At 46.1% G+C, this 27,946-nt stretch overlaps 1 protein-coding gene across 2 annotated transcripts; it reads left to right on the top strand.

The window, feature by feature from the left end:
- Positions 1-16,106: 16,106 nt before the first annotated feature.
- On the top strand, positions 16,107-24,506 carry CYP2A28 (cytochrome P450 family 2 subfamily A member 28). Of its 2 annotated transcripts, XM_007996882.3 has the most exons (9): positions 16,107-17,226; positions 17,506-17,668; positions 18,620-18,769; positions 19,005-19,165; positions 20,334-20,510; positions 22,204-22,345; positions 22,814-23,001; positions 23,522-23,663; positions 24,325-24,506. In XM_007996882.3, exons 1-9 carry the CDS (start codon positions 17,047-17,049, stop codon positions 24,504-24,506), a joined length of 1,485 nt encoding a protein of 494 aa, XP_007995073.3. In that variant the 5' UTR covers positions 16,107-17,046. The 2 variants fall into 2 exon arrangements, with proteins under 2 accessions (XP_007995073.3, XP_072873367.1); XM_073017266.1 differs by lacking the exon at positions 17,506-17,668 and having other exon boundaries at positions 16,107-17,236.
- The last annotated feature ends 3,440 nt before the right edge of the window (positions 24,507-27,946 follow it).

The raw sequence follows: 27,946 nt of genomic DNA, 5'->3' as shown, positions 1-27,946 counted from the left end.
TCTTTTCTTCACTGGGCAACTCACTTAACCTCTGGGACTTGTTTCACCATCTATCAAATAGGGAAACCATGTTGTTTTATTTGTATTATTTTATTTTATTTTATTTGAAACAGATTCTCACTCTGTCACCCAGGCTGGAGTGTAGTGGCATGATCTCATTTCACTACAACTTCTGCCTCCCGGGTTCAAGTGATTCTCATGCCTCAGCCTCCCACGTAGCTAGGACTACAGGCACGTACCACCATGCCCAGCTCATTTTTGTATTTTTCTAGAGATGCGGTTTCACCATGTTGGCCAGGTTGGTCTCGAACTCCTGGCCTCAAGTGATCCGCGCCTCTCAGCTTCCCAAAGTGCTGGAACTACAGGTGTGAGCCACCGCAGCTGGCAGACCATGTTGTTTTAGAAAGGCTTGATAGACAACAAGGAAAAGTCTTTGTTCATTATTTAATTAAGGATAACCCTAATTAATCAGTTATTAAATGTTTTTAATTGATACAATAATGGTACATATTTGTGGGGTACAGTGTGATGTTTTGATACAGGCATGCAATGTACAACAATCAAATTTGGGTAATTATTATATCCATTACTGAGACATTTGTCATTTCTTTGTGGTAAGAACATTAAAATCCTCTCTTCTAACTATTTTGGAAGACGCAATGCATTATCGTTAACTACAGCCACCCTACTGTGTAATGGAACACTAGAATGTCAATAAGGCAAGTAAGCTGAAGATTTAGAAAACAAGAGAAATAAATCAATTGAAAGGGTTTTGTTCAAAAAGTTCTTGTTTTCTACTCAAGATAATGTTAAATAACAATAACCAAAGATTACCTGTGTTGGTGTGTCAGAACTTTGCTGTATCAAATTTAAAAAAGAAATAAAAAAAGAACTTTGCTGTAGTGTGTGTCGGGGTGTGTGTGTGTGTGTGTATTTTGAAAGCCTAAGGTGTAGGGATCACCCCTGAACCGCAGTCTCTGGAGGGGAACGTCTCCTCCAGCGCAATTAGTGATTGCGTTTCTTATAATCTAAAAAGTGATTCACTACCTTTTCGGCACCAAATATTTTCAAAGCCTTATTGTCCTGACATGAACTTCCTGGATATTATATCCTACCCACATATACTATTTAACAGAATTCAATGTCCTTTTCATGCAACTGTATCCTCAGACTTGGAAGCTGAATCCCTCAAGGTATCTGTAGGTTTGGGGAATGGGGTTTGGCTGGCTGAGCCGAGGCATCCTGTGTCCAGAAGTGGTGGGAGTTCTGGGAAAACTGAGTGACTCACACACAGTATCACTTTTTGTCTCTTGGATCTGCTACTAGAATGTCCTTCTTGGAGTAGAGACTCAGCTCAGACCAACTCCTTTGACTCTCTTAGCTTTTGCCTCCCCACCCCATTCTGATCCTCACCCCCCAACACTTAACACCCATTCAGGACTAATCTCTTAACCATCTTGCGGTGGTGGTGTGTGTGTGGTGATGTTGGTTGATTGTGAGTTTGGTTTTCCGATTCAGACAGGAAGGGAGAGAGCAAGTACTCTTAGAACAGCTCCCCTCAACATCCCACCTCCAGATAGGAAGCCAGGAATGGAGGAACTTGAACTAAAAAGTAGAAGCAAGCTAAAGAGGAAAAATAATTGCAGAGGACTTGAGGCAGAGAAATTCAGAGCATGGCAGATTATGTGTGACTGAGACAGAGATCAAGATTGAGAGAAAATAGAGGTGCATTGAAACACAACCAGAACGAGATCAAAACCAGAGTGAGATGGGGCTGGGCACGGTGACTCACACCTGTAATCCCAGCACTTCGGGAGGTCGAAGCAGGTGGATCACCTGAGGTCAGGAGTTAGAGACCAGCCTGGCCAACATGGTGAAACCCCGTCTCTACTAAAAATACATGCACACACACAAAAAATTAGTCAGGTGTGGTGGTGGGCACCTGTAATCCCAGTTACCCAGGAGACTGAGGCAGGAGAATCACTTGAACCCGGGAGGCAGAGGTTGCAGTGAGCCGAGATCGCGCCACTGCACTCTAGCCTAGGCAACAAGAGTGAGACTCTGTCTCAAAAACAAAACAAACAAAACAAAATAAAGATGAGAGAGAGAGAGATTCTATGAGTCAAAGATAAATGTCAAGGAGGACACAGAGACAGAAGACAATTCAAAGAAGCAGAGAGAGGGAGATAGAAGCAGAAAGAATAAAAGACAGGAAAAAAAGTTTCAGTGAGACAGAGACTGAGAAAGTGATATACGGCTGAGAAGAGAATCAAGAGGAACCCAAAGTGTGAACGCACTTTCTCCCTCATTTCTAAAAAACCAACCAACCAACAAAGCACCAGTGACTCAGAGAGAAATCCAACTAGAGAAAAATTTGGAGATGGAGATGAACAAAGAGAAAGGCAAAGAAACAAAGAGACACAGAGACAAGAGACAAACCGAGGTCTAAGTGGGATAGAGAGAAGGAGATTTGGGCTTCAGGGACTGTGTGTGAAATGGAACCTGGGTCATTTTATACCTAGTCACATGCCCTGTTTCTGGGACTAAGAAATGTGATGCTGCCAGACTTTTTTTTTTTTTTTTTTTTTTTTTTTTTTTTTGAGATGGAGTCTTTCTCTGTTGCCCAGGCTGAAGTGCAATGGTGTGATCTTGGCTCACTGCACCCTCTGCCTGCCGGGTTCAAGCGATTCTTCTGCCTCAGCCTCGGGAGTAGCTGGGATTACAGGCACCCGCCATCATGCCTGGCTAATTTTTGCATTTTTAGCAGAGACGGGGTTTTGCCAGATTTGCCAGGCTGGTCTTGAACTGCTGACCTCAAGTGATCCACCTGCCTGGACTCCCAAAGTGCTGGGATTACAGGCATGAGCCACTGCGCCCAATCAAATTTTTTAAATTTGTTGTCACTTTGTGCCAGGCATGGAGCTGTGTGCTTGACAAGCAGGGTATCCTCCAATCCAAACAACCAGCTTGCCAGGAGGGGCATGTTAAATAGTCAGAGATGATTCAGGTCACCCTAAAACAAATATTCTTATAACCTGAAGTTGTTGGATAAACTTTTTTTCTTTTTTTTAACTCCGTGTAATACCTTTCATACTGGGGAAAAGGTATTCAGATGTTTCCAGTGCTCGGGAGTATAGCTCTCATTGTCATCTGGTTTGCTACATTAAATTCATATATGACTGTATTTGAGAAAAGGTTCATATTTCAGAGGCACCTAGATGTCTCCCAATATTTGTTTTCCCCGTCTTCCGCAGTAATGGAATTCTATCCAGCGATATGATTATCTAGAGTGAAAAACTACATTTCCCAAGCTCCCTTGCAGCTGCGTATGGCCATGTAGCCAAGTTCTGACCAATGAGAAGTGAGTGGAAGTGGTGTATGTAACTTTCAGTTTATGCTTTTAGAGGCAGGGGCAAGATTTTCTTCCTGAATATTTCCTCTTTCTGGCTAACCGGGATGGAAATGTGGGGATAGCAAGAGCAACAACTTAGGAAGCAGCAGCAGCAACATGGAAGAAACCTGGGCCTTTGATATCAGTGAACTACCTGATGAGCTCTGGGTTGCTTATGCAGAGCCATTAAGTGTAAGAAAATTTAATTTCCACCAGGCGTAATCCCAGCACTTTGGGAGGTCAAGGCAGGTGAATCACTTGAGGTCAGGAGTTCGAGAACAGCCTGGCCAACATGGTGAAAGCCCGTCTCTACTAAAACTGCAAAAATTAACCCGGTGTGGTGGCACACACCTGTAATCCCAGCTACTCAGGAGGCTGAGGCAGGGGAATCGCATGAACCCGGGAGGCCGAGGTTGCATTGAGCTGAGAGGATGCCAGTGCATTCCAGCCTGAGTGACAGAATGAGGCTCCATCTCAAAAAAAAAAAAAAAAAAAAAAGAAAAAAGAAAAAAAAGAAAGAAAGAAAATTACATTTCCATTTTGTGTAAGCCCCTTTAAACTGCTGTTTCAGGTCTTCACTATATCTTAGGAAATTAGGCTTCTGTGAAAAAATGATTGAAAAATCATTGAACCAAGGTAAGTGCTTGTCCAGCATTGGACATTTGCCTTCTTTTTTTTTTTTTTTTTTTTGCTGTGTCTGAGTACCCCCATATATTAATTTAATGTTTCTTTAATTGACTCTCCTTTTTAAGAACTTAAATTCATTAAGATGGAACTTGGTATTTCTCCCTTTAATGGAAAATTACCTATTTTCTATCATAACTAGAAAATACCGAGGCTTAAGACAAAAACGATTGGTTGTTTCCCACAGTTTCTGTGTATCAATGTAATTTAATGCCATACTGTCCCATATCCACAGGGAAGTCTTCCTGGTACTCATACCTGCCCCCAACTTCTTTTCTGCATCTCCTCTCACTCTTACACTCAAGCTTGGGGTTCCAGTCTAAACATAGCACGTCAGAGCTTGAAGAGGTCTCAGAAATATTATTAGTTCAGAGTTTCTCAAAAGGTATAAAATGCATAATTTGACCCCATTTATACCCATGGAGTACAAATCATCAGTTGTGAGATATTGCAAGATTCCTTGTAAGGAGGATGTATGTATGGAATTAAATATTACAGATGATGACAATAAACATATTTAACAACTAGGGCAGCAGAAACATTGTCTGAAGATGGAGTAGGGTCCTGGAGGCCTCCGTAGTTGCTGAATTATGGGACTCTTGGTAAGAGTGGTCCCGGAGAAGTGGCTGAATTTCCCATTCACCAACTGCTCTTGTTTGGATGTTTGTCCTCGCAAACCTCACATTGAAATTTGATCCCCAATGTTGGAGGTAGAAACTAATGGGAAGTGTTTGGTTCATGATCCAGGAGTTGCCTGATGTCCTCCTCATGGTAATGAATGGGTTCTTGCTCTATTAGTTGCCATGAGAGCTGATTGTTTAAAAGAATTTGGCCATACTCTCTCTCTCTTGCTTCCCCTCTCACTCTGTGATCACCGCACACGCTGGCTCTGCTTTGCCTTCCACTATGAGTGGACGCAGCCTGAAGCCTAACTGCTCTGACTAGGACTTCCAGTACTGTGTTGAATAAGAGTGGTGAAAGTGGCATTCTTGTCTCGTTATAGTTCTTAGAGGGAACGTTTTCAAATTTTCACCATTAAATGTTATGTTTGCTGTGGACTTGTCATATGTAACCTTTATTATGTTGAGGTATGTTGCTTCTATGCCTAGTTTGTGGAGGATTTTTATCATGAAGAAATGCCGATTTTTATTGAATACTTTTTCTGCATCTACTGAGATGATCATATGACTTTTGTCCTTCATTCTGTTGATAGAATGTATCACATTATGGATTTGCATATGTTAAACCATCCTTGGATCCCCAGGTTAAATCCGACCCAATCGTGGTGTGTGATCTTTTTGACATGCTGTTGGATTTGATTTGCTAGTATTTTGCTGAGGCTTTTTGTATCTATGTGATTCAGGGATATTGATCTATAGTTTTGTTTTTTGTTGTGTTCTTCCAGATTTTGTTATCAGGATGATACTGGCCTCATAGAATCAGTTAGGGAGAATTCCTCCTCCTCAATTTTTTGGAATAGTTTCACAGGATTGCTATTAGTTCTTCTCTGTATGCATGGCAGGATTCATCTGTGAATCTATCTGGTCCTTGAAAGACTTTTTTTTGAGATGGAGTTTCACTCTGTCACCCAAGCTGGAGTGCAGTGGCATGATCTCGATTCACTGCAACCTCCACCTCCTAGGTTCAAACGATTCTGCTGCCTCGGCCTTCCGAGTAGCTGGGATTACAGGCGTGCGCCACCACGCCCAGCTAATTTTTGTATTTTTAGTAGAGATGGAGTTTCACTGTGTTGACTAGGCTAGTCTCAAACTCCTGACCTCAAGTGATCCGCCCACCTCGGCCTCCCAAAGTGCTGGGATTACAGGCATGAGCCACCACACCCGGCCTTCTTGGGAGACTTAATTACTGATTCAGTCTTGCTATTCATTATTGATCTGTTCAAGAGTTCCACTTCCTGGTTCAATCTTGATAGACTGTAACTGTCCAGGAATTTATGCATTTCCTCTAGGTTTTCTAGTATGTGAGGGTATAGCTGTTCATAGTAGTCTCTCATGATATTTTGTGTTTCTATACTGTCAGTTCTAATGTCCCATTCTTCATTTCTGATTGTTTTTATTTTCATTTTCTCTTCTTTCCTGGGTTAGTCTAGCTAGTGGTTTATTAATTTTGTTTAACATTTTGAAGAACCAAGATTTGTTTTGTTGATCTTTTTTATTGTTTTTGTGGTTTCTATTTCATTTAGTTCTGCTCTGATCTTTGTTATTTCTTTGGCTAACTTTGGGTTTGTTCTTTTTCTAATTCCTTGAGGTGTGACATTGGTTGTTAATTTGTGATCTTTCTACTGTTTTTTGAGATGGAGTCTCACTCTGTCACCCAGGCAGGAGTGCAGTGGCACGATCTCAGCTCACTGCAACCTCTGCCTTCCAGGTTCAAGTCATTCTCCCACATCAGCCTCCTGAGTAGCTGAGATTACAGGCATGCACCAACAAGCCTTGCTAATTTTTGTATTTTTTAGTAGAGACAGTGTTTCTTCATACTGGCCAGGCTGGCCTCAAACTCCTGACCTCAAGTGATCCACCCGCCTCAGCCTCCCAAAGTGTTGGGATTACAGCTGTGAGCCACCATGCCTGGCCCTTTCTACTTTTTTGACGTAGGCACAGTGCTATAAGCTTCCCTATTAGTACTGCTTTTGCTGTATCTCACAGGCTTTTGTATGTTGTGTTTTCATTATTATTCATTTCAAATTTTTTTCTAATTTCCACCTTAATTTCTTTGTTGACCTGGTGATCTTTCAGGAGCATGCTGTTTAATTCCCATGCATTTATACCATTTCAAAGTTCCTCCTAGTATTGATGGAATGGAACCCTTTTCTAGCTTTATCCACTGTGGTCTGAGATGATACTTAACATAATTTTGATTTTTTAAAAATTTGTTAAGACATGTTTCGTGGATTAATATATGGCCTATCTTGGAGAATATATCATGTGCTGATGAAAAGAATGTATATTCTGTAGTTGTTGGGTAAAATGTTTTATAAGTGTCTGTTGAGTCCTTTGGGTTAAAGTCCGATTTAAGTCTGTGTTTGTCTATTTTTGCATCACTCTAAAGGAACACCCAAGGCTGGGTAATTTATAAAGAGAAGTGGTTTAATCAGCTCACAGTTCTGCAGGCAGAACACGAAGCATGGCACTGGCATCTGCTGCTGATAAGGGTCACAGGAAGCTTACAATCATGGTGGAAGGCAATGGAGGAGCCAGTGTATCACATTGGCAAGAGATGGAAGGGGGTGGTCCCAGACTCTTTTAAACAACCAGATCTCATTTAAACTGAGTGAGAACTCACTCATCACCAAGGGGATGGCACTGAGCCATTCATGAGGGATCTACCCCTATGATCTGATACCTCCCTTTAGGCCCTACCTCCAACATTGGAGATCACATGTCAACATAAGATATGGAGGGGACACACATCCAAAGCATATGAAACTCTAATGATTCTTTGCTAATTTTGTCTCTCAATGATCTGTCTAGTGTATGAGTGGGATGTTGAAGTTCCCCACTTTCATTGTATTCTGTCTGTCTCATTCTTTAGGTCTAGTTATGTTTGTTTGTAAATTTGGGGGCTGTGATGTTGGGTGCATATATATTCAGCATTGTTATAATCTTTTGCTAAATTGATCCCTTTATCACTATATAATGACCTTCTTTGTTTTGTATTTATTTTTAATGTTTTTGATTTAAAATCTGTTTTAACTGGTATAAGATATAGCTATTCCTGCTTGTTTGTTTTTTGTTTGCATGGAATATCTTTTTCAATCTATGTACTTTCAGTCTATATGTGTCTTTACGGGTAAAGTTGATTTCTTATAGGCAGCATATAGTTGCATCGTGTATGTGTGTGTGTGTGTGCATGTATGTGTGTGTGTGTTTGTTTTGAGATACAGTTTCACTCTTGTCGCCCAGGCTGGAGTGCAATGGCATGATCTCGATTCACTGCAACCTCTGCCTCCCAGGTTCAAGTGATTCTCCTGCCTCAGCCTCCCCAGTACCTGGGACTACAAGCATATGCCATCACATCCAGCTAATTTTTGTATTTTTAGTAGAGATAGGGTTTCTCCCTGTTGGTCAGGCTGGTCTCAAGCTCCCAACCTCAGATGATCCACTCGCCTCAGCCTCCTAAGGTGTTGGGCATCATGCTGTTTATTCTGCCAATACATATCTTGTAAGTGGAGCATTTAATCCATTTATTCAAGGTTAATATTGATATGCTAGGCTTTATTCTTGTCATATTGTTAATTGTTTTAAGTTGTTTTATATGATAAGTTCTTTCTTTTTCTCTTTTTGTCATTGTGGTTTGATGAGATTCTGCCATGTTGCCATTTGATTCTTTTCCTCATTTATGAGGTTGTTTTTATAAGAAATGTGTTTTATTTTTCTGTATGTTTTCATCATGCTGAGTGTTGACCTTTCATTTCCATGTTTAAGACCCATTTGAGCATCTCCCATAGGAACAGGTTAGTGTTGACAAGTTCACTCGCCATTTGCTTGTCTGGAAAAGATTTTATTTCTCCTTCATTTATGAAGCTTATTCTGGCAGAATATAAGATTTTTGGCTGACAGTACTTTTCTTTCAGCAGTTTGAAATGCCATTCTGTTCTCTTCTGGCCTATAAGGTTTCCACTGAAAAGTCTGCCGTTAGTCTGACGAGTTTTCTTAATAGGTAACTAGATGCTTTTCTCTTGCTAATTTTAAAATTATTTCTTTCTTCTTGACTTTAGACTTTCTAAATATACTATTATGTGAAGTTCTTTTTGCAATGTATTTGCTGGGGCTCTGTATCTGGATGTCTAACTCTCTTGCTAGATGTGGAAGTTTTCATCAATTACTTCCTAAAATTAGGTGTTCTAATTTTTTAAAATCTCTCTTCCCCCTTGGAAATACCAAAAATGCATAAGTTTGGTTACACTATGTAGTCCTAGATATCTCAAAGTCTTTGTCTTTTCTTTTTTATTCATTTTTCCTTATTTCATCAGACTGGATATTTCAAAAGACCTGTCTTCAAGTTCTTAGATTCTTTTTTTCTAATTTTAGAGATAGGGTTTCACTATGTTGCCCAGACTGGCCTTGAACTCTGGCCTCAAGGAATCCGCTTACCATTGGCCTCCCAAAATGCCGGGATTACAGGCATGAACCACTTCACCCAGCCATGTTCTGAGGTTCTTTCTTCTGCTTGGTCCAGTTTACTATTGAAGCTTTTGAATATATTCTGTATTCCCTTTATTGAATTTTTTTAGTTCAAGAGTTTCTGCTTGGTTTTTTATTTTATTTTTTAAAGTATCTATCTCCTTGTTAAATTTATCATTCATTTCCTGGACTGATTTTCTAATTCTTTGTATTGATTTTCAAATTCCTCTTGCATCTTGTAGGGCTTTATAAAATCAATATTTTGAATTATTTATCTGGCATATTGAGGGATTCTTTTTGATTGGGATCTGTTGCTGGACAATTGTTGTAGTCCTTTGATGATGTCTCATTTTTCTCCTTTTTCATGTTTCCTGTGTCTTTTCATTGGTATCTGCAAATCTTGTGTAGCAGTAGCTTGTTCGAGTTTTTTTTTAATTGTTTTTGTAGGAGAAATTTTTTTCCTGAAAAATGTATGTATGTTGTTAGTTGAGTAGGATACTTTGGCTTTCATTCTGGGTGCCTATGGTAGTGTGATCTTAGTATGACTTCATAGGCAGTACCCAGGGTCACTGGTATCTTTGATTACCTTGGTAGCTTAGAGTACAGTTATTACTTGAGATTGTGGAAAAATTTAGCTGGGTATTGGATGCCAACTGAGCCCATCCTTGGGCCCTGGTGGTGGCAGCAGCTTGGAGAGTGTGCCTGAGCCCCAGAGCAGCCTACACTGGCTTTGGTATTAGTGAGTCTTGGGAGACTGATTCTTGAGCTTCCTAGTGGCTTGGTGAGAGGGTAGTCATGGGAGTTGGGGGACAGGGATGTGGGCAAGTTCTCAGGCCTCTGGGAAGCACAACCTGGTGAGATATGGGTGATGGCGGTAGTGGTAGTGGAGCAATCCACTAGGACCCAGGCAGTCCATGTTGGTGTTGCTGGTAGATGCAGTGGGTTCGGTGGGCTACTCCCCAGTCCCACAGCATCTTGTAGAAGGGTGGTGGTATTGTCCTAAGTGTGCTTAGGAGAGCTTGTTCTTCCCTGTCCCTCCCTGATCTGGGTGGTGGCTACAGTGGCGTCAACTCACACTTGGCAAAAAGGGGGACAGAGCCCAACATTAAACTCTCATAATTGTGCAAGCTGTGGGCTTGTGACCCAAGAGGCCAGGACCCTTTCAGGTTAGCAGTATGGACAAGAAATTGTGGGGAGTGGGGTCCGCTCAAGTCTCCCTGTCACAACAGCCCATAGCAGGGTCAGGGGACTTGTCCTAAGTGTATGTAAAGGAGCTTTGTTTCCCTGTCCCTCCTTGGCCAGGTGGTGGCTGCAGCCAGGTCAACTCAAACTGGGCCTGAGGGTAGGGCACAGCACAGTATTAAACTCTCAAAATGGTTTCTTGGGCCTGCAACCAGGGTAAGAAGCTGCAGGGAGTGTGGTTCACTCACATCTCAGTCTCAATAGCAGCCCATAGCAAGGCAGAAAGGACCCTCCCATGGGTGCTTGGGAGTGCTGGGTCTCCTCCATACCTACCTGAAGCAGTAGAGGGGCAGCAACCATTTCTGTAGATCTCTAGCATCTAGGTTCTCAAAATGGCACCCAGCTGAGGCTGCTCTAGGCTCAGATGGGATTCCGTGTGGGTTCCATTTTCCAGGGCAATGTCTCTGCACAATCTTTAGGGAGCTCCATATGTCACGCCCAAGACCCAAGTGGGTTGAGGGTTTCTACCATAGCCAAGATCATAAATGCCCATTTCAAAGTGTGGAGCCCTGGGAGTTTCTCTCTTATAATTTCCCCACATCCAGGAGCCACTCTCAGCTTTCAGTCAATCCCCTTTCCTTACTCACTTCTGGTGCTTCCCCTCTCTTCTCTGTTGAATCCCATCTCTTCTCTGATGAATCCAAGCACTCTCTCCTAGATAATCTGTTTAAAATGGAGTTCCTCTCCATGAAGAAGGCCATACTACTTGCATCTGGTCAGCCATCTTGATCACCTTTCTACATTTAAAGAGACACAGCATGTAAAAAATATTAGTTCCCTTAGGAATTATTATTTACCTAGCCCTCCCAGTCAAGAAGTGGTCTGCATTTTAAAGGATTTTAATAAGATGAAAAATATTCTAAAATAAGGAAGACCAAAGCTATGTGTTTTCTTTTTTCTTTTCATCTGGAAATCCCTTTCTTCTAACTCCCTTCAGAAGCTGCTGCTTTTTTTCACTCCCCAGTGATTTCAGGGAATTAGGTTGTTACAAATGTTTTCCACAGAGTTAATAGTTTTTATTCCAATAGAAGCTACTCAAATATTACCAGAAGAAACTCTTCATCAGTGCACTTGGCGGCTGACATCTTTGTCCTCTTAAAAATAAAAATAATAAAAAAATAAAAATAAATAAGTTGTTCAGGCATGGTGGCTCATCCCTCTAATCCCAACACTTTGGGTGGCTGAGGCGGGCAGATCACCTGAGGTCAGGAGTTCAAGACCAGCCTGGCCAACATGGCGAAACACTGTCTCTACAAAAGTACAAAAATTAGCCGGGCATGATGGCGGGTGCCTGTAATCCCAGCTGCTCGGGAGGCTGAGGCAGAAGAATTGCTTGAACCCAGGAAGCAGATGTTGCAGTGGGCCGAGATCGCACCATTGCACTCAGCCTGGGCGACAAAGCAAGACTCTGTCTCACACACACACACAAATGTTGTTCATCCCTGTCATCTATCCAACTTCTTTCCCATCTCTGGACTCTAAGTCTTGCCATTTTCCTTGTAGGGAGGAACTTCATGGCAATGGATGTGCGCTGCCCAAACACTCAGAAAAAAAGAATCTTGACTTTCTTCTCTGCTTTGACCTTCCTCACTCTATTTCAGCCAACATTCCCACAGCCCCACCCTAATCCTTGTCATCACTCTGAAATGTGAAACACAGACATTTCACTCTCTGACCACAACCCCTACTACCCCAACTCCCCTACTGCTTCATTGCCAATGGCCTGAGGGTTATACTGGTCAACTAGGTCTTTGGTTAAGGTTCCAAAGAGTGCAAACACTATAGAAGGTCAAGTCTCCCTCCTATTAAAAGACTTTTTTTCTAACATTTTGAAATCTTTTGTTACATGTTTACACGGAAGTATTTGAAGAAACACAAGAGATTACAAGCAGTTTTTCTAATGTTTCATAAAGAAAAACAGGTGGGGCCTGGCAGTCCCAAAGTAGTGATTAACAGCATGAAATTTACATTCACAGCCAGGTGTGGTAGCTCACGCCTATAATCCCAGCACTTTGGGAGGCCAAGGTGAAAGGATCACCTGAGGTCAAGAGATCCAGCCTGACAAACATGGTGAAACCCCGTCTCTACTAAAAATACAAAAATTAGCTGGGCCTGGTGACTGTAATCCCAGCTACTCGGGAGGCTGAGGCTGCAGAATCACCTGAACCCAGGAGGCAGAGGTTACAGTGAGCCGAGATTGCACCATTGCACTGCAGCCTGGGCAACGAGAACAATAGAGCAAAACATCTCAAAAAGAAAAAAAGAATGAAAGGAAAGAAAGAAGAAAGAGAGAAAGAGAGAGAGAAAGAAAAGAAAGAAAGAAAGAAAGAAAGAAAGAAAGAAAGAAAGAAAGAAAGAAAGAAAGAAAGAGAGAGAGAGAGAGAAGAAAGAGAGAGAGAGGAAGGAAGGAAGGAAGGAAGGAAGGAAGGAAGGAAGGAAGGAAGGAAGGAAGGAAGGAAGGAAGGAAGGAAGGAAGGAAGGAAGGAGAGAGAAAGAAAGAATGAAATTTACAGTCACACAAGACTATACTAAGACTCTACCCTCATTAGCTGTGGAATGCAGAAGCAAGTCAGTTACAACCGACTTTGGGGGCCTTACCTAACTCATTTGCAAAATGGAGACGATAAAGCCAACCTCACAGTCTTGCGATGAGGAGTTTAATTAAGATTATGCTCATAAAATCTTCCCACAGTTCTGGGGTTTTTTCAAGCAGATACATGGAGCTGGGCTAGGACTGTTTTAATCCAAACACAGACGAGCACAGGAAAGTATCAGCTGTTCACATGTATGCAACATGGCCCACAAGCCTGCATACAGACACCTGAATGCACACATGAAAACATCCACATACTTACATGTAGTCACCCAGTTGTGAATGCATACACACAAATATGAATATGCAGCATACATCTTGTTTCACACAGAAATGCACATCATAGACACCCCTAAATCATGTGTACACACATGCTGTATGCAAAGACAGACATAAAGATTGGCAAGCATTGAGAAACAGTGGCATACCCTGTCAGGCACACACACCCATGTGCATGTGTAGACATAAGTTGGAATGGATACCCATTATCAAACACAAACATACACCCCACAAAGCCTGGTGCACACATAAATTCATGTATCAACATGGACATACTGAAACACACATGCACATAGACACTACAAGCATGCACCCAGAATGACACACAGACAGTTGTATCAATGAGGATAAACATGGCAGAGGCATCCAGGAGAACCCACTGGACAAAATGGCACAAAATACAAAGATGCAGGAGCACACAGGGTGATTGAGGGGAACATTAACTTGCAGGAAAGGAGAAAGAGAAAGATAGAAAGACGGGATCCAAGACAAGTGTAGACAGACAGGTGGGCAAAGTCCTGTGCAGGGCTCCAGGGCCAACCAGAATAACTTGAGACTCTAATGCTGGCCTGTCCTTCTGCAGATACTGCCGAACTCAGCACCACGCTCCAGGAGGTCATGAAGGATTAATTTCCTATTCACAGCTCCGTGGGGTAAATCTTGGCTGTGCTGAGGAAGACATGGGGAAAGAGGTTCCCAAAGACTCTGTCCCTTTCCTCCTTCCCAAAGGAAAAGATTTGGGGGCTTTAGACTAGAGAATGTAAAAGCAAGGAAGGTGCTTAGGGAACATCTCATCCATCCATTTCATCCTACAGATTAAAGAGAACAACTACTATTCGTTGAACACTTACTGCCATGTACCTCATCTGCATCAACACATATACTTCTGCCCTAAATGGCTGAAGAGGTAGGAGCTGTTCTTGGCTCCATAAGGCTCACAGAGATAAAGTCAGCTGTTCAAAGCCACACAACAAAGAAGGGATAAGGTTAACATTCCAATCCAGACGTTAATCATTGTTCCATCCATTCAGAAAGGGAAACTGAAGCCCAGCAAAGAAAAGGGATCTTCCTGGGTTCGCCACTGACTCACTCTGAAAGCCTGTACCCAAGACACTGCCCACTGGGACAAGTCCCTCCCACACGATTTCAGACACCATTCTCTCACTCCATGCTCCAGGGTAATCAACAAGTCCAACATCAATTGACCTCTATGTCCACAAATACTGGAGTTCTCCCAGCCTGTCTCTCCCCACCCCTCCGTGGCCAGGTCATGGCAGCCTGCTGACCACTCAGTGCCTTTCCTAGTGCCAACCTCACTGAGAAACAAACTCCCCAGATTTCTATCTCCCACCTTTCTAAGAAACAAGAAGGAAAAGGAGGGACCCAGGCGTGGGGCCAGCCCAGGTGCAAGCTTGTGACCAGGATTAGAGGGATTGATGTCGGCCCAGCTGGTGCTAATCCTCCTTCCCACCTCTTCCCCTCCAAAATCAACAAACAGCCTTCCTCTCTCCACGTTGTTCTCTGACCTTTGCTCCCTCCACACAGGTCTCAGAGCTCAGCATCCTAGAACACTTTGAGCAAGATGTCAGTCCTGGGGTGCCAACCTCATCCATCTCCATTTGTCCAAAGTTGGTGACCCAGAGGACAGGTGCAACCCTGGAGGGTCCAAACATCAGAGCCTGTCCTGTGGCCATCTAGGGCCCCTCACAGGGTCTGGCTGAGGCTCATACAGGACCAATATCACATCTGCCTCATGCTCAAGTCAGAGCCTACTGTGACCAACCTCAGACCCTAGATGGTGCCACTCTTATGTCCTCCTGAAGCAGGACACTCTTATGCCCTGAATGACACCTGAGACAACACACAGAGCCCTCTTGGCACCAAACATGACTTTAATATTCTCCTGGTGTCAAGTTCAGTGCCAACTTCTTTCCCATCCTCGCGTACACCTGGGGGCAGTCCCAAAGCCAACACGATGCCTCCCCTCCCTGGTCGTACCTGAGGCTGATATCAGAACCCGCCAGTGTCATCCCTGTGTCCACTGCTGATGCCAGTCTCAGCACCCACCTCCTGCTAAGCCTGGCCCTCACTTGAATCCCAAGGTGATCTAGGCCAGAAAATGAATGGGGACGAGGAGAGAGTTCATATCCCAGCTCCCTCACTTACTCCCTGTGTGACCTCACTCAAGAGGACTTATGGAGTCTAGATCTGCTCGTCTTCAAAATGAGGATGATGATGAACCAACCTCATTGTTACAAAGATTCCACCAGATCATACACACCTAGACTTAATCTTCCCATATACGACCATGCTCACCAAAGGGTAACTGTCCTGTTTACTAAGGAAGAATTTCCCTGAGGGAAGGACAGGAGGCTACTCATCCCTTCTCCACTCCCACCCACCCCAGGCTCTGTCTCTGTGCCTAACACTGGAGTTTACCCCAATCTCTTTTGTGATTGTTCCCTCTGCCTGCTAATAGTGGTAGCCCCTGACAAAGCATGAATTGCTCTTAAAGGAGACCTAACTGACCCTCATATATGATCTTCTCTTCCCAAACACTCCCTTTCCACTGGCGGGAAAACCAAATCCACAAAGTGGAACTAAGGACACAGAGGAGGAAAGACGGGAGTGGAGCCATTCACACATGTCCCCTGCCCACTGTCTGTTTTCTGTCCTCTGTAGACCCTTATATAAAATGAGAAACATAAATAACAATAATAATATTAATAGGGATGATACAATCAATCTAGTGGGTTTCCCTAAGGATCAGGGTTGGAAGCCAGTAGAGGTCTTTGTAAATTCCAACCCTTGGGACATGAGATGTTTCCACCATTTAGGGGTTGTTATTACTATTTCTCCAGACCTGGCCAATCCCTCTGCCAACTGATAACTCGAGGTACTCTTCTCCAAGTGTGGGGAAAGTTCCCCTGAAATACGGCTCTGGTCTTCCACCCCTTTCCCAACCAGAGATGTGCAGTGGAGGTTCTATGGCACCCATCCTGGCCTCACTCTGAGGTTCCAATGAGGATTCTGGGCATCAAGAGACAGCTCTGGGCCAAAGCAAAATCAAGTCAGCTCCTGGGCGGGATGCTGGGCTGTGGGCTTTCTGGGAGGAGCTGCTGGGCTTGCTACACACTCCTCCTCCCAGAAACTCCACACCCACACCCTGGGTCTTCCTAGCCCCAAGACTCTCAAGTCCATATGGCTGGAATCCCCCCTCCTGAGACCCTTAACCCTGCATCCTCCTCACCAGAAGACCCCCAAATGCACAGCCACACTTCTGTCTCACCCTAATAAAACCCAGACTTTTGGGTTCCTCTTCCCTGGAACCTCCAAATCCACAACTTTGGGGTACATTCTCAGTCTCAGACCAAAAATCCAAAGTCCAGGTGCTCCCCTGTGCAAATATTCCAAACTCCTACGTTCTACAGTTTATCTGATGCCCCTTCCTAAATCCACAGCCCTGGGGCACCCCTCCTGAAGTACCACAGACTTAGTCTGGAGGTCCCCATCCCTGTTCAGCTTACCTGGGGTCCCCCTCCTCTTCCCTTGCTGGCTGTGTCCCAAGCTAGGCGGGATTCAGGTGTAGATTGGGGGTGTAGTTGGGAGGTAAAATAAGGTGGTTATATAATCAACAGAACTCCGCCCCTGTTTTTCAGGCAGTATAAAGGCAAACCACCCCAGCCGTCACCATCTATCATCCCACTGCCACCATGCTGGCCTCAGGGCTGCTCCTGGTGGCCTTGCTGGCCTGCCTGACTGTGATGGTCTTGATGTCTGTCTGGCAGCAGAGGAACAGCAAGGGAAAGCTGCCTCCAGGACCCACCCCATTGCCCTTCATTGGAAACTACCTGCAGCTGAACACAGAGCAGATGTGCACCTCCCTCATGAAGGTGTCCCAAGGCAGGGAGATGGGTGGCACGGGGTGGCGGCTGCCCAGCTGGCTGGGGCTTTGTGACAGGGGGTTGACCAGTGTGGACCAGAGTCTTAGGAAAGGGAGTTTTGGAAGTTCAGCATCAGGGTCCTAGCCAGGAAAGCAGGATCTTGGGATGTCCAGCTCCCTGACTGTGAGAACCTGAATGGGCGAAACATCCCAGTACATGAAATCTCGGTGCTGGGCCCATTCAGAGTGGGGGCTGCTCCCTCTAACCACTCCCACCCGCCTCCATCAGATCAGTGAGCGCTATGGCCCGGTGTTCACCATTCACCTGGGGCCCCGGCGGGTCGTGGTGCTGTGCGGACATGATGCCGTCAAGGAGGCTCTGGTGGACCAGGCTGAGGAGTTCAGCGGGCGAGGCGAGCAGGCCACCTTCGACTGGCTCTTCAAAGGCTATGGTGAGGGGGTGCCCAAGAGGGGGAAGGTGGCCAGGGGGACGAGATGGTCTCAGTGTCCCCGGGCTTCTCCCTGACTCTCCTGTCCACTGGAGGCTATGGCAGAGCCCCCTGTCTGGTCTTCTCTCCCCATCTCCCTTCATTGTGGCCTCTCCCTGTGTGTCCCTCACCTGTCTCCAGCGTCCCTGTTCTGATTCCTCCCTGCCTCTCTCTACCCCTTGTTCTCTCTCCTCGTTCTGCCTCACTGGAGTCTCCTCTTTCCCCTCTCTCTCCATCTCTGAGGACATCCTGGGTTTCTGTTTTCCAACCCTGGTCCTCTGTCTTCATTTGTCTTTTTGTCGCTCTCAGCTTCTGTGCTTCTCCATGTTTCTCCTCTCTCCGCTTCCCTCTCCCACTTCTTCCTCTGTCTTAGGATTTCACAGTATTCCTACTTCCACATCTCCAGTCTCCACCTCCTGGTAACAGTCTGTCCTTCTTGATCCTCTCTGTTTCTGTCTCCTTATTTTTCTCTTTTTTCCAGCTCAGCTTAAGAATCTTTCACCATTTTTATTTCCTCCTCCCAGATCTCCCCATATCTTACTTCCCCTCCCTCCATCCTCTTCCTCCATCTCTCTCTCTCTTTCTCTCCCCCCTTCCTTCCCTTCCTCCATGGAGTGTGGCTGTATCCCTCTGTTTCTCTGTGCGTCTGTCTGTCTAGCCTTTCTGCTTCTCTTCTGATTACCTTATTTTTTTCTATCTGATCTCTCTCTCTCTCTCTCTCTCTCTCTCTCTCTCTCTCTCTCTCTCTCTCGTTTCTCTGACTGAGTTTGCAGCTCTGTTGGGCACTCGCGCTGAATCCATCTCTCTCCCACCCCACTCCCTCTCTGCTCCACCCTTGGGGAGCCCTTTGGAGCTGGTCCGCTCCTGCCCCCGCCGCCCTCTGACCTCTCTCCACCCCCACGTTCACCTCCTCAGGCGTGGCGTTCAGCAACGGGGAGCGCGCCAAGCAGCTCCGGCGCTTCTCCATCGCCACCCTGCGGGACTTCGGGGTGGGCAAGCGCGGCATCGAGGAGCGCATCCAGGAGGAGGCGGGCTTTCTCATCGAGGCCCTCAGGGGCACGCATGGTGAGCAGGGGACCCCGAGTGCGAGGGCAGGAGCAGGAAAACGCCCAGGGCGAGGACCCGCGCCCGCGTTCTGCCTGGGGATGGGGACTCGGTGGGGAAAGGCCCCCGCATTTCCAACCCTGGAGTCTGGCGCTGGGAATTTGGCTCAACTGGGCCCTGCCTCCCTGAATTCTAACTCTCCTCAGACCTCTGAGTTGACTGTCTCCCCAACCCTCTCCTCCGGCCACACCCGCAGGCACCAATATCGATCCCACCTTCTTCCTGAGCCGCACCGTCTCCAATGTCATCAGCTCCATTGTCTTTGGGGACCGCTTTGACTATGAGGACAAAGAGTTCCTGTCACTGCTGCGCATGATGCTGGGAAGCTTCCAGTTCACAGCAACCTCCACGGGGCAGGTAACCGGTTGCGGTCCAGCCCGTGATGCCCCTACCACAACCTGCCAACTGCTCCCCTACCTGGAGACAGGTGCCCCAAACTCCCACCCCCCTCCAGACAGTGTCCCTTCAAAATCAGCCCCCAATATTGGACAACTGGGCAGTTGCAACAGAACCCAGGATGAGTGCCCCATACCCAGTCTCCAAGGACACCTGGATAGCTCAACAGATGCTCCCCAGAACAGAGCCTGCTGGCAGGATGCAAGCCCTCAGCTCAGCTCTCTCACCTGGGCACGTGTTCCCATCCCCAACTTAACAAAATTTGTAACAGATGCTCCCTACCCAATTCTTCTGAATATTTTAACACCTGGACAAGTGATTGCCTCTACCCCCCTCCTGCATACCTGAACACCTGGTGCTGCAAAATCCAGCCCATCATAATCATTTCACATCTACACAAATGTCCCAAATTATCCCACTGGAATAGCTGGCCAAGCGCCCTCTACTTCACCCACTGAAATACCTGAAAACAGCAACAGCTGCCCTAACCAACACCCTAAACACATAAATATCTAGACAGATTATTCCCCAGACACCCAAATAAGTGTTCCCCAACACTTTCCAATCACACACCCTACAGAGGAGCTCCCAATGCATCCCACTTGGCTAGGTAAAGACCTGAACAGGTATCCCCTCCACTTCAACATCTTCGCCAGCCCCACTTTAATACCTGAACACCTGAACAAAAGCCCCCAATCCAGACCCAATAAGTACCTGGGTAATTGTCTCCAGCCAAGCCCACCTGAATGCCTAAATACCCGGACAGGTGACACTCCCCTCACACCAGCCCCACCTGAGTAGCTAAACACCTGGGCAGGTGTCTTCCAACACATCCTGCCTTGAATATCTGAACACCTAGATGTGTGCTCCAATCCAGCCTCATTTGCATACCTGAAACCTGGATATATGCCTCAGTTCTTCTCACCTAAATTACTAGACCGTGGCCCTGGCATCTAACCCACGTGAAAACTTAGATATAGCTTCCCATCCAACCCCACTGAAATACCTAAACACCTGGACAGATGCCTTTAACTCAGTTCCTTCCTTGCTATGAAACAAGTCCCATTCCCATCAGCTCCTGCCCCCTGACAACGGTCCTTCCCTTCCCATCCTCTCTCTGCAACCCCAGCTCCATGAGATGTTCTCTTCGGTGATGAAACACCTGCCAGGGCCACAGCAACAGGCCTTTAAGGAGCTGCAAGGGCTGGAGGACTTCATAGCCAAGAAGGTGGAGCACAACCAGCGCACGCTGGATCCCAACTCCCCACGGGACTTCATCGACGCCTTTCTCATCCGCATGCGGGAGGTACACCCCAGCAGCCAGTGCGGGGAGATGCAAAGCCAGGCAGAGGGAAATCAGACTGGGAGTGGGGCGGGCAGACAACACAGGCCCATTCAAATTAGCCCTCATCATAATAATCCTCACAATTGGCCGGACGCGGTGGCTCATGCCTGTAATCCCAGCACTTTGGGAGGCCTAGGCAGATGGATCACCTGAGGTCAGGAGTTCGAGACCAGCCTGGCCAGCATGGTGTAACCCCATCTCTACTAAAAATACAAAAATGAGCTAGGCGTGGTGGGGTGCACATGTAATCCCAGCTACTCAGGAGGCTGAGACAGGAGGATGGCTTGAATGCGAGAGGCAGAGGTTGCAGTGGGCCGAGATCATGCCACTCCACTCTATCCTGAGTGACAGAGCAAGACTCTCAGGAAAAAAAAAAATCCTCACAATCCCAACTATATCAACCACAGCTGTTCCAACCACTGAGCCCTCACCCATAGGCAGGACTTGCGCACGTGAATTAGAATAGCAAGCACTTCTACAGCACTACCATGTGCCAGGCACTGCGTTAAGTGCTTTAAGATAGTCCCCCATTGAACACTCACAACAGCTCTTGCAGGAAGTTCAATCATGGCCCCAATTGTGCCAATGAGGAAACTGAGGCCCAGAGAGTTTAAGTATCTTAACTGAGGTCACAAAGTGAGGAAGCCTTGGTCCCCCAAGCTCAAAGGCTGGTGTCTCTGAGCCTAAAGCTGGTGCTTTTACCCACCATGCTCTCTAACCGTTCATGCCCTGGTTATCAGACACACCTCTGTAGACAGGTGACCTGGCTTTACATTACAGGGTCCCCACCTCCATCTGGACGTCAGTCTCCCATGTGGGAAGGCTTTAGGGAGTTTGAAGCTCAAGGAGAAAGGATCAAGGGAGGAGATGCCTCCATAGTAAGTTTCAAGAATTTTAGGGAAGAAATAGGATGCTGTTGCTTAAAATTCTGTGCTTGTATCTCCGAAAAACTCTTTTTTTCTGACTCTTCATCTTGCCATCTCTGTACTACTTTCTCTTCGTCTCCCCTCATCCTTCTCTTTCTAAATATTCCTACCATTAAAAAAGTAACAGACTGGGCAACATGGCAAAATCCCGTCTGTACAAAAACTACAAAGAGTGACTGGGTATGGTGGTACCTGCCTGTAGTCCCAGCTACTCAGGAGGTTGAGGTGGGAGGACAACTTGAGCCCAGGGTGGGCAGAGGTTGCAATGAGCCAAGATCATGGCACTGCACTCTAGCCTGTGGGACAGAATAAGACCGTGTCTCAAAAAAAATTAATTTTTTGTAAAAAATAAGTGAGCCTGCATGGTCATGTGCATGTGCAGTTCCAAGTACTCAGGAGGCTGGAGGATTCCTGGAGCCCAGGAGTTCGAGTCCACCCTGCGCAACTTAGCACGACCAAGTCTGTATAAGAAAAAAAAAAAAACTGACAGCTAAGTTGATAATTAAAGGACAGATGGTCAGTGAGGTAAAGAAGGTGAGAAGGAAGAGCATTTTGGCCAAAGCCAGCAGCCAGGACAAGGGCTGAAACCTGGAGCGAGTCTGGCAGATCTAGGGTCCCTCTTTCCACCTTTGGTCTGGACCAAAGAGAGGAAGAGCCAAGAAAAAAGCCCTAGAAGGGTCTCAAGAGCATGGGGTGTGAGCTTGGTCTAAAGCCCCCTCTCCCTGCAGGAGGAGAAGAACCCCAACACGGAGTTTTACATGAAGAACCTGGTGCTGACCACGCTGAATCTTTTCTTTGCGGGCACCGAAACCGTCAGCACCACCCTGCGCTATGGCTTCCTGCTGCTCATGAAACACCCAGAGGTGGAGGGTAAGGCTGGAGGGGGAGGGAAGTGGAGGGCCCCAGACCCTCAAAACTCCCTGAGCCTGCTTCAGTGTCCCCACCTGTCCCAGATCCCAGGACCTTGAGACATGCTTTGCTGTCCAGAGACAGGGCAATATTCAGCTGATAGGCATCAGCTGAGTCTCACTGGCTATTAAAATACTGAAAATGTCTGCAGTGATTGGTCAGTCACTCCTGTCCCAAGCCCACTGAGTGCCCCATTACCTGCTCCTCCGGATCATCCCCTAAGTTCCTCCTGGTACCTCCACTGTGATTCTGGCATGACCTGGTACACAGGATCCTGCTCCAACAATGCGAATGACTGATGTCCGCTATGAATGATCTACCTCTGTGTCATACACGGAGCCATGTCATCCACCCCGTTTTACCTATTCAGACTATCATCCCTGCCCTGAGACCCCTAGCTACCCAAACACATTCCCACTCTTCCCCCAGCCAAGGTCCACGAGGAGATTGACAGAGTGATCGGCAAGAACCGGCAGCCCAAGTTTGAGGACCGGGTCAAGATGCCCTACACGGAGGCAGTGATCCACGAGATCCAAAGATTTGGAGACGTGATCCCCATGAGTTTGGCCCACAGGGTCATCAAGGACACCAAGTTTCGGGATTTCTTCCTCCCTAAGGTACTGTCCCCCACCCCAGTCAGACTACAGGGACGTCCAGCCTCTCTCTGTTTCCCCAGCATCCCACCCGCATTAGAAGCTTTCTAGACCCTGTCCCACTCCCTCAATCAGTCAAAAAGGACTTCCCCCACCACCACATCTGTTCCACCTTCCCACTTAGAGACTCCTGAGTTCTGCATCTCCCCAGACTCTTTGTGTCACGAGAATCAACCCCATGTTCCCAAATTTCCTGTCTTAAGAAACAGGAGCCCCCTTTCCATTAGGCCTTTTGCCTTAGGGACACAAATCTCAGGTCCCCCAAACACCCTGCCTAGCAGGACATGGACCGCATGTCTCCCAAACTTCCTGTTTCAGAGACATGAACCTTCTATTCCCCAAAATTCCTTCCTCAGAGGACCCCAACTCCTCCATGCCTGCCACTTCCCCTTACCTGGGGCACCCTAGTTCCCCCTCCAGCCCCTGTGTACTTTCACCAATCCCCAACCTGCCTCCTCACACACACCTTCCTCCTCCCTCCCAGGGCACCGAAGTGTTCCCTATGCTGGGCTCCGTGCTGAAAGACCCCAGGTTCTTCTCCAACCCCCAGGACTTCAATCCCCAGCACTTCCTGGATGAGAAGGGGCAGTTTAAGAAGAGTGATGCTTTTGTGCCCTTTTCCATCGGTAAGAGACTAACTACTGTTTGCTGCCAGGCCACTGCTCACACCAGCAGGCGCCTCCCTCACCCAGCTCCCCTCTGTGCAGTGTAGTCTGGTATTTCTCCAGCTTGGAAGTTCCTTTTAGATTCTACCTTGAGCCACCAGCTGATACTCCCTAAGGACCAAGCACCCAATACCTGCGTCCAGGCAAAAGGGAAGGAAACATCTTCCCCCATAGATTTATTTGTCTAGGGTCACACAGCAGATTCTTCAGATCCCTGAAAAGGAGATAACGGCCCAGCACAGCAGTCACATTTGCAAGTGTGTCTGGCAGGTAGGGGCATCTAAATCTCCCATTGCTACGCTTGGCATGGATCACCCCATCTATGATGGATGCGTGACATTATGCCTTTTTCAAAACCCATAGAACTGTACAACACAGAGCAAACCCTAACGTAAACTATGGACTTTGGTTAGTAATAATATATCAATATTGGTTCATCATTGTTATATCTCTTATAGAAGGAAACTGAGGCTCAGGGAGGATCAGAGTCTCCTCTAAAAGTCTCTCAGGCCATAATATTCCACCTCTCCTCCCTGGGAGAGCCGCAGCTGGAGGTTGGTAGTGGGGCGAGGCTGCACTGAGAGTGGGCTTCACCTCCACCCCTCCCGCCTCTCCTCCTCAGGAAAGCGGAACTGTTTCGGAGAAGGCCTGGCCAGAATGGAGCTCTTTCTGTTCCTCACCACCATCATGCAGAACTTTCGCTTCAAGTCCCCCCAGTCGCCTAAGGACATCAATGTGTCCCCCAAACACGTGGGCTTTGCCACGATCCCACGAAACTACACCATGAGCTTCCTGCCCCGCTGAGCCATGGCTGTGCTGGTGCAAGGCTGGTGGGCGGGGCCCAGGAAAGGGTGGGGGCAGGGGTCGGGCTAAGAATGGGGGCAGGATAGGGGGAAAGGAAGGGGCGATATGGTTAGAGGGAAGAGAAGAAACAGAAGGGGCTCAGTTGACCTTGATGATGTCCTTCAGAGCTAGGATGAGAGGAAGGGAAACCTTACAGTATGCTATGAAGAGTAGTAATAATAGCAGCTCTTATTTCCTGAACAAGTACCTCCATGTCAGCTTTGTTCAAAAAGCGTTGCACGCTCACCTCACTTAATTGCCACAATCCTCTGCGAAGGGGAACAGCATTCATGCCCATTTTACACGTGGCGAAACTGAGGCTCAGAAAGTTGTCTCTGTCTGATGTCTCACAAAACGTAAGTGCCCAGAAAATCTTTGAACACAGATCTGTGCCCATAGCCTTCTAGACAGATTCTTAAAAAGCACCCCTTCCTCACGTAAAACAGCTTAGTACAGCATCACACGGCCTGAACATCCCTGTCCTGGGGGTTTTTCCAGAGACCTGAAGGGCGGCTGTCTTACCTTCACTGCACACTTGCCCACACTCTCACCTACTCAGCATGCTTTGAATACCAGGGTGCAGTCTGAGCTCACTACCAGGTAAGGCCACTGTCGCCCATCCAGAGTCAGTCCAGGGACACAACGAGACATGAATGGACATACAGAGTCAGTCCATTGACAATTATTTTGCAGAGTAGAAGTTTTTATTTTAATGACATTCTGTCATTGTACCTCTTAAAGAAGTTGAAGTTGAAGGAGAGAACCACTTTCAGAGAATGCCTGGACAACTCTGGATCAGGACATACCATATGCATGTGTGTGATCATATGCAGGCGTGCATGTGAGCATATGACTGCATATTCTCCTCCGTGTATGCGTGAAACACATTCCTCTATGGGTTTCTGAAGGTTGGGCTCTCCAGATGGATCTGGGGTCTGTTGTAAGACCCAGCTAAGAGTTTCACAATCACCTGCCCACTCTCAAAGAAGTTAGCTTATGTCCCCCTTAGAAGCTCCCTTACAGCGTTCGTGAAAATTAACTCCAAGTTTATTGTAGACCTAAATGAAAAGTGAGTATCTATAAAACTTCTAGAAGATAACACAGGAGAAAATCTAGATGACCTTAAGTTTGGTGATGACTTATTAGATATGACACCAAAAGAACAATTCTTGAAAGAAGCAATTGATAAGTTGATAAGTTCTGTGTCATTAAAATTAAAAATATCTGCTCTGCAAAAGAATTGTCAAGAGAATGACAATACAAGCTACAGACTGGGAACATATTTGCAGGGAACATACCTGATAAAGGACTTACATTAAAAATACACAAAAGAGGCCGGGCGCGGTGGCTCAAGCCTGTAATCCCAGCACTTTGGGAGGCCGAGACGGGCGGATCACGAGGTCAGGAGATCGAGACCATCCTGGCTAACACGGTGAAACCCCGTCTCTACTAAAAAAACACAAAAAACTAGCCGGGCGAGGTGGCGGGCGCCTGTAGTCCCCGCTACTCGGGAGGCTGAGGCAGGAGAATGGCGTAAACCCAGGAGGCGGAGCTTGCAGTGAGCTGAGATCCGGCCACTGCACTCCAGCCCGGGTGACAGAGCAAGACTCCGTCTCAAAAAAAAAAAAAAAAAAAAAAATACACAAAAGACTGTTAAAACTCAACAATAGAAAACAACCCAATTAAAGAATAGGCAAACAATCTGAGCAGACACCTTGCCAAAGAAAATACACACATAGCAAATAAGCATAAGGAAACATGCTCCACATCACATGTCAGTAGCAATTTCAAATTAAAATATTAATGATGTACCACTAGCCACCTATTAGAATGGCTAAAATCCAAAACTGACAACACCAAATGCTGACAAGGAGGTGGCTCAACAGGAACTGTCATTCATTGATGGTGGGAATGCACAATGGTGCAGCTACTTTGGAAGACAGACTGGTGGTTTCTTGCAAAGCTAAACATATTCTTACCATGTGATACAGTAATCATGCTCTTCTGTATTAAGCCAAATGAGTTGAAAACTTATAGCCACACAAAAATTTCTGCACAGATATTTATAACAGCTTTATTCATAGTTGCTGAATCTTGTAAGCAACCAAGATGTTCTTCAATAAGTGAATGGATAAAAGAACTGTAGTATGTTCACACAATGAAATATGACCAGGTGTGATGGTTCATGCCTATAATTACAGCACTATGGGAGGCCAAGGCAGGTGGATCAGTTGAGGTCAGGAATTCAAGACGAGTCTGGCAAACATAGCAAAACCCCATCTCTACTAAAAATACGAAAATTAACCGGACATGGTGGTATATGCCTGCAGTTCCAGCTACTTGGGAGGCTGAGGTGGGAGAATTGCTTGAACCTGTGAGATGGAGGTTACAGTGGGCTGAGATGGAGCCACTGCACTCCAGCCTGGGTGACACAGTGAGACTTTATCTCAAAAAAAAAAAAAAAAAAAAAGAAACAAAATATTATTTGGCAAAAAAAAGAAATCAGGCCACAGAAAGACATGGAAGACCTGAAATGTATATAGTTAAGTGAAAGAAGCCAGTCTGAAAAGGGCACATACTATATGATTCCAACTATATGACATTCTGGAAAAATGAAACTGTGAAGACAGTACAAAGACAGTAGTTGCCAGGAGTTTAGGGAGGAGGAAGGATGAATAGGTGCAGTTTTAGGGCAGAGAAACTATTCTGTATGATACTGAAATGTTGCATGACATTATGCCTTTTTCAAAACCCATAGAACTGTACAACAGAAAAAAAAAAACACTAATGTGAACTACAGACTTTGTTTCATAATAATATATCAATATTGGTTAATCATTGTAACAAAGGTATCATACTTATACAAGATGTAAGGGGGAAAAGGAAGTGTATAGGAACTTTCATCCGTTCCAAGATGGTCGAATAGGAACAGCTCCGGTCTGCAGCTCCCAACGTGATTGATGCAGAAAACGAGTGATTTCTACATTTCCAACTGAGGTACCTGGTTCATCTCATTGGGACTGTTTGGACAGTGGGTGCAGCCCATGGAGGGTGAGCTGAAACAGGGCAGGGTATTGCCTCACCCAGGAAGCACAAGGGGTTGGGGGGTTTCCCTTTCCTAGCCAAAAGAAGCCATGACAGAGTGTACCTGGAAAATTGGGACACTCCCGCCCAAATACTGCACTTTTCCAATGGTCTTAGCAAACAGCACACCAGGAAATTATATCCCACGCCTAGCTTGGCAGGTCCAGCACCCACAGAGCCTTACTCACTGCTACTGCAACAGTCTGAGATCGAACTGTGAGGCAGCAGCCTGACTAGGGGAGGGGTATCTGCCATTGCTGAGGCATGAGTAGGTAAAAAGCATACAGGGAAGCTCGAACTGGGTGAAACCCTCTGCA

Source organism: Chlorocebus sabaeus, chromosome 6 (genome assembly GCF_047675955.1).
Source record: "Chlorocebus sabaeus isolate Y175 chromosome 6, mChlSab1.0.hap1, whole genome shotgun sequence".
NCBI classification, from domain to species: Eukaryota; Metazoa; Chordata; class Mammalia; order Primates; family Cercopithecidae; genus Chlorocebus; species Chlorocebus sabaeus.
Note: the sequence above shows the minus strand (reverse complement) of the source record. Positions and strands in the feature narration are given on the sequence as shown.

Coding starts and splice junctions, on each gene's coding strand:
- CYP2A28 (XM_007996882.3), top strand. CDS start 17,047: ATGCTGGCCTCAGGGCTGCTCCTGGTGGCCTTGCTGGCCTGCCTGACT. Junction 17,227..17,505: donor TGTGCACCTCCCTCATGAAG/GTGTCCCAAGGC, acceptor CGCCTCCATCAG/ATCAGTGAGCGCTATGGCCC. Junction 20,511..22,203: donor TTCTCATCCGCATGCGGGAG/GTACACCCCAGC, acceptor CTCTCCCTGCAG/GAGGAGAAGAACCCCAACAC.